Source organism: Watersipora subatra, chromosome 5 (assembly GCF_963576615.1).
Source record: "Watersipora subatra chromosome 5, tzWatSuba1.1, whole genome shotgun sequence".
NCBI classification, from domain to species: Eukaryota; Metazoa; Bryozoa; class Gymnolaemata; order Cheilostomatida; family Watersiporidae; genus Watersipora; species Watersipora subatra.
The window spans coordinates 53,259,155-53,272,197 of record NC_088712.1 but is presented as its reverse complement, the minus strand read 5'-3'; the positions used below and the strand labels follow the sequence as shown (position 1 = coordinate 53,272,197).

The 13,043-nt window shown below is 34.9% G+C and overlaps 1 protein-coding gene across 1 annotated transcript in view; it reads right to left on the bottom strand.

Annotated features, from left to right (window-relative positions):
* Positions 1–48: 48 nt before the first annotated feature.
* Positions 49–13,043, bottom strand: part of LOC137397460 (von Willebrand factor D and EGF domain-containing protein-like) — a 29,738-nt gene continuing 16,743 nt past the window's right edge. Inside the window, exons 13-21 of the mRNA XM_068083749.1 lie at positions 12,693–12,839; positions 11,049–11,154; positions 9,838–9,987; positions 8,009–8,141; positions 7,093–7,289; positions 3,988–4,239; positions 3,673–3,796; positions 3,323–3,425; positions 49–585 (exon numbers count right to left, since the gene is read on the bottom strand). Of these exons, the coding sequence (XP_067939850.1) occupies positions 567–585; positions 3,323–3,425; positions 3,673–3,796; positions 3,988–4,239; positions 7,093–7,289; positions 8,009–8,141; positions 9,838–9,987; positions 11,049–11,154; positions 12,693–12,839 (1,231 nt within the window). The 3' untranslated portion in view covers positions 49–566. The remainder of the gene's footprint in view (positions 586–3,322; positions 3,426–3,672; positions 3,797–3,987; positions 4,240–7,092; positions 7,290–8,008; positions 8,142–9,837; positions 9,988–11,048; positions 11,155–12,692; positions 12,840–13,043) is intronic.

Below are 13,043 nucleotides of genomic sequence, written 5' to 3'. Positions count from 1 at the left end.
TGTGCGTATGTGTGAACATGTGCGTGTGTAATAGTGTTTGTGTGTGAACACTTGTGTGCGTGTTGTTTGTACAGCCTGTGACATGCCGGTGAACTACACTTAATAAAACAAGTACGTTTGATCACCATGATGCATGCAGATAAAATGTGCCATGTCTCTATCATCCCCTTAGCAATATGAAACAGGAATGTAGTTATGTTAAGCTACATACGTTTGACTCGCAGAGAACAAAAGCTGGAATCGTAAAGCAACACTTTATTGATATCTAAATAAAGCTAATATTTGACCCTGTGTTAAACACGCAGTCTAGCAATTGATACCGGTAGTCTAAACTGTATAAAAAATAATAAAACATGCACACAAAGTAGTCTTTGAAAAACGAAGAGGGAAATGACATTGTTGATGCTATTAAGCCCGTGTTCTCCGAACCAGCGCAAGTGGTGTTGGATAATCTGGCAAAAGTTTCTCTGACATTTGGAGCAAATAAATGTTACAAAAAAATTCAGTTTGTGTAGGGAAAGAGCATTACGCTTGATACTAGCAGCTGGAATGGCCTATTTATGGCGTTAGGCGACAACTTTAGCCCTAAAATAAAACAAAATAAATACAGGATCAGATCTGACACGCACAGCTACATAATCACATGTAATGCACAAAGAAATCTCAGCTATACCCACATGGCTACCCTTGAAGACAATATTAAAAGTACTAGCGCTGCGGCAGGCTAGTGGGTCGCTGGAGATTGTCAGGTGTGCCACGGCAAATTATCAAATTTTTGAACTTCATCCATATTATTTCTGTTAGCTTTTTCTACTGATTTTTCTATCGTTTGCTTTTTCTATCTTTTCTAACAGGTCAGTGTCACTGCATAGCGTCAGTTTGTTCCCTAAACGGCTTTCATAAGTTGAGTTCCTTACAGAAATAAAGTATACATGTACATTTACTCAACTAAACTACATGTACATCTTCACTGTTATTACCAATTTTACTCACTACAAGGACAACAAGAACTTGTTGAAAGTGCAGATGATTGTTCAGTTGTTATAACCAACCAGAGAAGATGGAATGCAGAGTTTTACTTGTTAGACAAAAACAAGCTCGGTGTCACTTTCTGAAAGTCAATAAAAATTCTCTCATTTTTTGTGATATATGAATAACCAATAGGAATAGTGAACATATTTAGACATGTTATCTCTATCAGCATTGCAGGTCAGTCAAAAGTGCTAGGGAGTTGCACTAAAAGGTGATTGTCAGCTTGTGTACACGCGGCTTAAGGATTGTGCAACATTTTGAGGTCAAAGGCTAGAAAGAATACAAGAGTCTAATGCATTATGACGAGCATTGCCTGATACAGTTGACTCATTACTTGACTCAGTTACCTCCGTTGGCTCCACCATACAACCATTTCGCCATTCATCTCATGCTATAAAAGTTTTTTTATTTCTTTATGCAAGCGACTTGAAGTCTATCGCTGGTTTTAGAGAACTCAAGGCAATGCATGTCAGTGGATTGTAAGTTGCTGATCTTGCTAGTATATGTTCTTGACACATCTATCTACTCCTATTGAAGTGTATGCCCTTTGCTGAGTGCCCGGCATTGGTCCGGTTCATGAAATAATTACCCAAAGAATTTGAGTAACTTACCTCATAAGCTGGTAAAGGTTAGCTTACCTTTGCTAAAACAACTGCCCTGTTTGCAGACAGTTTAATAATTGTTCCGTTAGTTACGTGTAACTGTCAATGCTTTAAGTGCGAGTATCTGTATGTAATGAATGACTTATATGGCTTGGGTGCACAATACTGAGATTTATAAATACATTAGCAGAATTCACTGCGTTGCACGGGTATTAACAATTAGTTTATAAGCAGTGATAGCATTGCCACACTTATAAAGTCAGCTTATAAAATATGCTACTTGTCATTAGCCTGGCATATTTCCAATGGCTAATTTAAAGCACATAAATTACATAATTTTTTATTGTATATTTCAATACATCAGAGTCTTGGCTTTCGAATGAGCTATTGTTTGTCATGGTGAGACAGGCATTGGTTGGTGTTTATAGGATTTCCCCAGAGCTCTACCGCGAAAAAGTTTACCGGCATAGCCTCGAAAATTGTGACGTCACAATTCTCATATTCGTTGTTGTGTGCTCTTACCGCTTATTTATCAACTACGAAAGTGACGATAATGACGCTAGTGGCAGGCGAAGGTAGGACAACTTCAGAGAACCAATGAAGATGACAAAGGAATCAGTGTCATTAGTTCTCCATGTACATATTATTTCTATGATAAGTACCTCAGACTCCAAGAACCATGCTATATTTTTCCGATGATATTATGCACTAACTCTTTATTTTTAATGCGATGATACGGGTGACGACTGAGACTAATTAATTTCAAGCATCGCGTGATCTCGCGAAAGTGCGCTTGACATTTAGTCCTAGGGCGACGCAACCGCAGGTCATAATTTAATCGATGTGATTTCATTACCTTTATCAACGACAGTACATTTATTGAAGCATAATTAATTAACCCAGAACGTGTGTTTGTATTAGTAGGGCGTTATCACGATCGCGGGCATTGTTGATTACCTAGAATCTTAGTTTATTGTTAGCGCTCTCCGGGTTTAACAGCACCGATTGTCACAGAAAAACGCAACCTCAAAGGCAGCGAAAGGGATCGACGACCTAAGGCTAAATGAGAATTATGACGCCACATTTTGAGTACCTGAACCAAGTGTTTTTTTGCAGGATGTACTTTTGACACCCCGTTTTTCATAGTTCTATTATTCTTTGTGTATTGAATATAGGTTCATTCGGAAGCCAAGACTCTGATGTATTGAAATATTTAATAAAAAAATTGTGTAATTTATGTGCTTTAAGTAAGCTAGTTATCTACGACTCTTACTAAAACATAGAATGACGTAGCGCCATAACAGAGAGCAGTGGCATATTTTCACCCACATAGTGACATATATTGCCCATGGAATCCCTCAATCTCGCTTAGCTTAATTGGTAAGGCTTTTGCCTGGCAAATGGGAGGCTCCGAGATCAAATCTTCCGCGATACAGGTTCTTCATTCCAATAATTTAATAGCTATAGCAGACATACTGAACTACACAGTTTGAGATTTATAGTAAGTCTCAGTATTTGTATTTTTGTTTGTATATATATACATATATCTATATATATATATGTATATCTATATATATATATATAGATATATATAGATTTATATTTTCTAAATTAACTTAAATTAACTAATATTATTAATATTATACTTTTAAATATATCTATATATATAAAAGAGAAACTATATTTACCGTGATCGACAAACTGTTTTGTAGAGGACTAATGCACTTGTCATAAGTGTCAAAGTGCCACCAGCAGCGATGACTCCGATGGCCCAAGTTGGTAGACCAGTATCTGCAAAGTATACATAGCAACAGTATAACAAACATGAACAATACGAACACTTCAGAAATACTACAACTGACTGGTTTACAAAATCTGTGTGTTAGACTCGAGAAGTGAATGTCTATATATTGGCTAGAGCGCATAACTCCAAAGTACTGGCTTCTAAGTATTGGTCAGAACACCTCAGCTATGTGAACGGTATTCAACAGATTATGCTGTAGACACAATAGGAGTTTATGGTCTTTATTATCCCTACCTTCAGGATACTGCCAAGCGAACTGAGACTTATTAGGATCACAAGCACCTTGAGTTCCTTTCTCAGATTCAGGTGACTTGTCTCCAGTATTGTAGCAGAAACCCTCAATCAAACACATGTTGGCCTACAACAAAGGTGTTATAGCGATAACCTGCAATTGTAAAGTTGAAACTACAATAGAATTTGATTAATCAGGTACTTTTGGGCATAGTTTCATATGACTATAACTTGTTCTTCAAAGCTAGCAATAATTTAACATTTTTTTGACAATTTGGTGACAGATACTACAAAAGAGAGATGGTGAAATATACTCACCCTAACAGTACACTTGTATGTAGTCATATCACACAGCTGACAGAGAGAGTTGTATTGCGTATACACAATGTGATTGCTGGATCTTGCACCTTTGATGTTAGACACGGATACAGCTTGCTGACCAGCAGGAGGTGTTTTTGCATCTCTCTTTGACCGAGCTCTGCCTACAGGACATCTCACCTGAGCAAAGTTTTCATATGATGCCTGAACTTCTGTTTCACGCCCAGTTAATTTCAGCTTGCCTTCGCTTACCTGCGTAAAATTAGATAAAACTAGATAATATTTACACAAACCGAAAAGTACCAACATAGAATTGTGCAACATCTAACTAGAGCTGGTTGTACAATGTACACATAGAATTTCTTCCTACTCACATGAAATTGTCAAGAGCTGGTTGTACAATGTACACAGAGAATTTCTTCCTACTCACATGAAGTTGTCAAATGTCTGTATAAAGTTGGTTGGAACTCACACCAGAGTGTAGAGTTGCTCAATGGCTGTATTAGATTGTCTATTTTTTTAATAGAGTTCTTTAAAAGTTTACATAGAATTTGCTGAATGCTCAACGTTGCGCGAGTAATCAAAAATTTTTGCACAAAAAATCTATTTTTTATCACCATATAAAACATTCACCATTTTAACTTTTAAATAAGGCTGGTTGTTTATTTCTGTGTGTGTTATAAGTTTAATTAAGTTCATGGTATAGATACTTTATAGATATAAGTTTAATTAAGTTCATGGTATAGATACATTATAGATATAAGTTTAATTAAGTTCATGGTATAGATACTTTATAGATATAAGTTTAATTAAGTTCATGGTATAGATACTTTATAGATAAAAGTTTAATTAAGTTGATGGTATAGATACTTTATAGATATAAGTTTAATTAAGTTCATGGTATAGATACTTTATAGATATAAGTTTAATTAAGTTCATGGTATAGATACTTTATAGATATAAGTTTAATTAAGTTCATGGTGTAGATACTTTATAGATATAAGTTTAATTAAGTTCATGATATAGATACTTTATAGATATAAGTTTAATTAAGTTCATGATATAGATACTTTATAGATATAAGTTTAATTAAGTTCATGGTATAGATACTTTATAGATATAAGTTTAATTAAGTTCATGGTATAGATACTTTATAGATATAAGTTTAATTAAGTTCATGGTATAGATACTTTATAGATATAAGTCTAATTAAGTTCATGGTATAGATACTTTATAGATATAAGTTTAATTAAGTTCATGATATAGATACTTTATAGATATAAGTTTAATTAAGTTGATGGTATAGATACTTTATAGATATAAGTTTAATTAAGTTCATGGTATAGATACTTTATAGATATAAGTTTAATTAAGTTCATGGTATAGATACTTTATAGATATAAGTTTAATTAAGTTCATGGTATAGATACTTTATAGATATAAGTTTAATTAAGTTCATGGTATAGATACTTTATAGATATAAGTTTAATTAAGTTCATGGTATAGATACTTTATAGATATAAGTTTAACTAAGTTTTAGCATTCGCAGAAAATAAGTCTGTAATTTATATACTGATTTTGTCTTAGACTTATATATACATAGAACTGTGTAACACATGTAGAGTTTTTAATAAATACCATCTGATGTCTACTTATTACTCTCAAGATAAAATCTAGAATCAATTTTAGGGCTAGCTTACATGTATATGAACAGAATTGATTCCTAAAGTAGCTTATTGTATAAAGCAAGATGATGCCATTATATTTACATATTCTCTGTAGTTGAGTAAAATTTGAACACTCCAAAATGATTACGATAAATTGTTAAAGGTTGACTTGAAACAAAATTTACTTTACGGTTATTTGGCATCAAAAAGTTCACCATGTCTTACTCTGCTGTGTTGTAAGTTCAAAATATGTGGAAATGTGATTATCGGCTCTTAAAAACTAAAAAACGAACAAGTAATCGATGCCATCACGAGAATGGTCATAGGTTGGAATCCCTCTCAAAACGGCTCAAATGTGACGCCGTTGAACACGATGGCTTCTGTTTACACTTTCATGCATCCTCATTCTTTGAAATATTTTCACAAATAAACTTCATGCATTCAATAAAACCATGTCTATTGTCGTTACGCTTTTATTTTATTATCATTGTAATGCTGCCACTGAGCACTGATGTCTCAAAACTTAGCATAAAAATCAGTTTAATTTTTTAACCTTAGCTCGAAAGGGTGCCTATCATCCTCTGATGAATATGAAGAGCCTGTTGGAAACCTGAGATGGCTGAAAAATGCTGCAGAGATTTTTCGTGCCATTTGGCGGGAAATATGAGACACATGATCAGATTATGACTAGATGATTAAGCCGAAACGAAACTGAAAAGTAGCAAGCATCTAGATTTGATAAAGGCTTTCCAGTAGAACCCGAAGTGTTTGTCATAAACTAGTGCTATGAGACGTTTTATATTGAGCCTTTTATTGGACTTTCGATTCACATAATAACATCACGTGTCAAAACAATAACTACGTCGAGTTGAATACGTCATCAAAATAAAGATGCCAACCTATGACCGTTTGCATGATGACTGTTCGCTTTTGAGCTTTTAAGAGCTTGTAATCACATTTCTACATATTTTGATCTTGCAACACAGCAGAGAAAGACATGGTGAACCTTTTAATACCAAATAGCTGTAATGTGAATTTTGTTGCAAGCCAACCTTTCAGATAAATTGGCTCTATTAACAGATACTGCAAATACATCTATTGGCGGGTACATCTATTAGCGTATACATCTATTAGCGGATACATCTATTAGCAGGTTCATTTATTCACGGAAAGCATCCATAAGAGGATACATTTGTTTGCGGATACATTTATTAGAGGTTACATCTATTGGCGGATACATCTATTAGCGGATACACCTACATCTACTTAAATTGTGTTACCAATGATTTATAATAAGTTTAAACGTAACCACACGAAGTTAAAAGGCTGCTATAAAATGGACAAGTGGTGGCTATCTGGTCACATCTAGCTAACGTTTTGTGGCATAGAGTTAACAGACAGTTAAAGGAAGCGGCCACAGTAAGGATAAATATCTTGCCTCTACAGGTTGGAAAGTACAGATCAGGTCGGTGCTCTTAACGAAACCATCACCATACACTTCGGCAATGTCACACGCTTCTGTTGCAACGTCACACGGTGGGGTGAAATAGACATTGGGAATGTCACTCTTTTTCAAACTGCAATCTTCAGCTGCATAGTCAGTGAAACAGACACACTCTCCGTCTATGCAATCACCTGTGGAGTATGTAACACAGTGTTTTCTAATCACAAGTAGTACGGCAAGATTCTAACCTTTCACCTCCTGGTCACTTATGTGTCGTGTTTAGTCATGATACTTTAGTCAAACAAAAAAATTCCTCTTAACAAAATGTCTTCATAGATAAAATTAAAGCAGAGAGAAGCTGCGATTACATAGAAAAGATCACTGCTAATACAAGTCTTTTTTTATTCCGGTGCATTCAAACAGCATGGCACTTTTTGCTATAATATTACACTTCTATCAGGCTTCCTGGCAGATTACAGGAAATACATCATGAGACCTCTATGAGATGAGTTTGAAAGTATTATAAAATTATAGAACCACTATTGCTTATATCTATTTGACAACCAAACTATCTTTTACCACTTTACTCCTTTGAATCACAGACTTGTCTTTCTCCACATATATTTATGTCTATTAATCCATAGAATCGACTTACACTACAATCATCTTATAAACTATAGAACCGTACTATACCACAGTTGTTTATTAGACTATAGAATTGTTTTATACCACATTTATCTATTGAACCATAAAGCCATCTTATACCACATTCATCTATTAAACCATAGAGTCATCTTAGACTGCATTCATCTGTTAAACCATAGAGCCATCTTAGACCCCATTTATCTACTAGACCATAGAGCCATCTTATATTACCTCTATTAATTGTAAAGAGGCGTCAAGTGCTTACCATTTCCACTACACTCATTAATGCAGAAGGCATCCATTGGTAACGGGGTGTCAGGATATTTAGAGAGTTCTGTTAAACATTTCTCTTTGAAGGCAGCGAGGGCAGCCATAGCAAACTCCACTCCATCAGACAGCTGTAAGTACAAGTAAAGTTAGACTTTATCTAGAAAGTAAATCATTCAACAGTCGCTCAAACCTAGAAAGAAGCTCTTCTCTACACCTTTAGCTGATTCTCCCTTCCTTGCCAGACACAACGCTGACAGGAGGTCGTGCACCCTCCCTTGCCAGACACAACGCTGAGAGGAGGTTGTGCACGCTCCCTTGCCAGACACAACGCTGACAGAAGGTTGTGCACCCTTCCTTGCCAGACACAACGCTGACAGAAGGTTGTGCACCCTTCCTTGCCAGACACAACGCTGACAGAAGGTTGTGCAGGAGTAACACAAATACCGCAGCCTTATGAAGTTGCAATCATACCCGAGTTTGGTTAGTAACCTTTGTCATTATCCTATTGTTACCACAATTATACATGTACTTTGAAGTCAAATATATCTATGAGTGGTACTTTATACATAACATTATATATAAATATGTTTTACATTTTACTTTAGTAGCAATAATTTTATTTTAAACAGAAATGTTTTCCAAATTATGCCATCCAAGAATCATAAAACAGAAAAAAGAAAAAAAGTGCAACAGTTAGCCACTAAAATCCAATAAATGGTTGGACAAATTACTACATGATAATATTATTATAACATTAATAGTTATTAATATAATATAATAATATAGTAACTATTAATAATAACTATTATAGTATTAATATTATTTTATTTCTATTATTATTATGTTATGTTCCCACGTTTCTCTAACAAAGTCGATATATTTTATTGCAAACATTCGACTACACTTGTAACCTATCCAATATTTCTCAGTACTCCTACGGACATGCTTCTTATGGACCAAATCCTAAATATTCAGGTAAAATAATAACATTATAGTAAAATTAACATAGCGTTTTACAGGTACTATTATCTTCTTAGTGAGTTTTTCCAGAGTGTTTGTTACTCTGCTGAGAAGAAATAACATAAGAGAAAGATAGACTTAGCAATATTTAGAGAAGGTCAAGGCTAACTTGAGGGAAGGTCTATGTAAACACACAATATACTTAGACATCGGTCTTGATAATACAGATTAGAGCTAGAGCTAAGCTCTGCGTACTAGTAAATGTGTATTTTTTAAAGATGGCATAAAAATAAACAAGCGTTAATCCCTTATTTTAGTAAAATAAATTTATATCAGAATTTACTTTTTAAAAAGTATGCCTTCTCAAAAGTAGAATATGTAGGTTAACAAACATACTTATGGTATGAGGAGAAACGGAGATGCTGAGATTGAGAAACTGGATGAGAAACTGACAGCCCGATAAGTTAAACCACGCATTACATCACTTTACACCATAGATTAAAGTACATGTTACAAAATAGTTATAACTACTCAGAGCTCAAAATCTATAGAATTTAATTTATAATTTTATTAAATATTAATTCAGTTTCATCAGATACTACAAACATGCCAAACATAAGCTCGAGAAATTCTTTGTAAATTGTAAATTGATGATTACCATAATGAAAAAAGCAGCAAAAAAACGCTTTTAGACTGTTATGCATACACTGACATTGATAAACACACGCTGACATTAATAAGCACACGCTGACATTGATAAGCCCACGCTGACATTGATAAGCCCATGCTGACATTGATAAGCACACGCTGACATTGATAAGCACATGCTGACATGCTGCAGGAATAGTTATTGAAAATAATCACCTTGATGTCTTCAACACACATATCAACATCTTCATCGATCGTTAAAGTATCGTTGCACGCTTGGAAGGCTTTGGATTTGGTAAGGAAGTCTTCACAGAATTTGGTTGCATTAGCTTTAGTCCAGCCACTAGGTGTTGGCCAAGTGGGTGTCTGTAAAACAAGTAAAGATAGCATATGAGAAAGACAACGATTTATAGCTGATGGTTTACTGTGCCTCAGCATATGAGTGTTCTGATATAAGATGCGTTTGAGGTACAAAGAAAATTCCGAGCAAATCTCTGCTTTGAGATACGAGACAAGTTTGAGATACAAACATATCAGACGGTTCGTGACGTAGTAGCTAAGTGGATGGGTATGCTAGAAGATAGGATATGAGAACAGCATTCCCCAGTCTTTCTCATCAATCAGTTTTGAAAGTTTTAAATTGACCGACTAAAAGTGAAGGTGAGACAAAAGAAGAAAAGTAAAAAGCCGAAAATGAATACAAAATTAGAATTAAGTTTAGTGTAACGTAAGATTAAAACCTATTTTAAGTGTGTTTATAGTAAGCTAAGTTCATTTATGTTTAATTTAAAGTCTATGTTACGTAATATCACAAAAATTTAGCCTACCAAATATGTTATCGCCATGTCCCTTTCACACCGCGGTTAGCTGCTAAATCAGTCCCTAAGGTAAGACCTCTATACGGTACTTTAAATAATAATGTTACATTTTTTTTGCAGATCATAACAATAGATAGGTATTTTTTACTTTGTGAGCATAGGTGGTGTTTTTAAGTGTTTTTTATAGGTTAGAAATGAATTAATTTGTATTTAGTTATTTTATGTAGACCAACTTGCTTTGAGATATGAAAGAATTGACATACGAGTTCGGTTTCCGAGCGCATTAAGCTATGTTGAGGTATGACTGTTTGCACTTTACAGTGGAAACCAATCAGGCTGGACACCCAAATGACAGCCAGATAAGCCCACGCCCAGCTCAGAGAATCAATAATTTCTTGTCAGATTTATGAGTAAAGTTAAAAGGCACCACAAAACTTCTCATGCATCTTTGCTACTTAAGACAGGAGTAACCTCCTCTTGTTTATTTTCTGAAGTCTCCAGTTCTCAGCAATCTCTATGCATCACCATTAGCTAACCACATGATTTCTCAATTTTATTCAACTATATTTATTGTTTACTAGCATCTCCAATGTCAATTTCCGCACTTACCGGAGGATCGAAGTTGGGGTCGAATTCAAATGCTTTGGCATTCTTAGGAACCCCAGCACTGTACTCAAAGTTCTTGTTGGTGATATCTTCACCTCGCTGGTCGCACCTGCGTGAGAACAATCAAATATTTTATGCCACAATTCTAACGGGTTACAAAGTACAGGAGCAGATAAATACTAAGGAAGTGGAGGCAATAACTAATGCTGAACACAGACATTCTGCGAAGGTGGATGAGAGGTGTGGAAAAGTTAAAAAAAGGGGAAATAGGTAGCAGCGTTACTTGCGCTACTAGCCCATTGCTTCCAGCACACCACTCATTTTTTTTACTTTGATTTCTTCGATGCTTTTTCATCTTGTACTCAATTTTTGTGTAGAAGGTCCTTAAAAATGATGCAGCCATAATAATAACCCAAACAACAAGTTGGTGTAGTTTGGCGTGTTAATGGCTGAGAAGCAATAGGAGTTGTGGTCACCTGTTTTTTATCTAACTTATTGTACATGTATATGCCTAGACTAAGATGTAATGATCTCTAGTTGGGTGTTTACAGCTACAGTCATTAATAAAAATAGAATGTGTGGCTGCTGAAATCATTTTAGCAAAGACAGTATTGCATTAGTGTTGATTAACAATATATGTTGTCTCATTGCTTTTGTGTTAATAGATTAACCCATAGAAATATTTTTGGCAATGATAAGTTGCTATTCATTTACTCTATAGAGCTGCTGTCTCATCCACATGGTATCTGAAATGCTGAAGCCTATTTTCTAACATAAGAGTTCACCCTTGTTATTGTTTAACACGATTGCGTTGTGAATGCAACTCCTCAACAGCAAATTAAGTTAGCGCTTACCAGCGACTTACATACAATGCAGTAAACTTAGTTGGTTTAAATTCTTTTTGGACTAAGCATAAAATAGGAATGGCTTGTTTATAGACTAATATGTAGCGATTACAGAATAAATTCAGTAGAGCAGATTAAATTAGGTTGATCAAACCTGAAAGGCATTGTTTAACGTTGTCTAACGTTGTTTAACTTGTCTAAACCAACTGGACAGCTATGGAAAGGAATATCAAGCCTGTTAAAATATCAACAAAAAGCCAAACTGATGATATCATGGTTTTTTCTATTTTGTTTCAAAGTTCATTTGTCAAAATTTAACAGTTCCGCTATAAAAATAAAAAGCAAACATTTTCATATATTATTATACTACATTATTATTAAATATGTATTATTTTAATTAACCTAATAAAATATCACACTTATTTTGAAAGCCACTAGTGCAGGAGAACTTTAAACAACCTTTATAAGGGGTACTGGGTTTAGGGCTAGTTGATCATATTGAGAGCTACTGATATCAGGAGGACACAACTACCCAGAAACTAGTTGAGCTCTAGTTATAAAAATAAAAGTACGAATATAAGACTAACTGGTTCCAGACAGCAGCAATGCTCTTGTAGAGTTATTAGTTATAGAACAGAGCAATGCTGTGGTTCACTCAAAAAATGACTACACAACAAATACAGAAAGGAACGCAACAGAAAATGCATACAAGTAGGCATTTGGTACAAGACTCGGTTTAAACCACTATTAGTTATGTTAGACGAAAAGGCCAAAGGCTATGCGGAGCTTGCAAGTTTTATACCTTTGAGCATCAGAATTCATTTGACAGTCGAGATACTCCTCGGCAGGAGCAGGTCCCTGAGGCTTTACGCAACTGCAGTACTGTTTCTTGTAAGTGGTCGAGTGGGCTGGTACTTGCCCATTGTATATCGACTCATCAACACCAACTCTGAAAGGAAACCAAAGCTGATGGTAATGGTGTTTATGTCAGCTTGAAGTGCTGACTTTAATATGATATTAGTTGAACTGATGGAAAAGAATTTGACCTGTGAATGAACAAAGGTGACATTTTTAGGTTTCAAATAGACTGTCCCTGAAAATTTCAAAATAGGGTGACAGTAAGCAGTCGAACCTTTAGCTATTGTTAATTCAT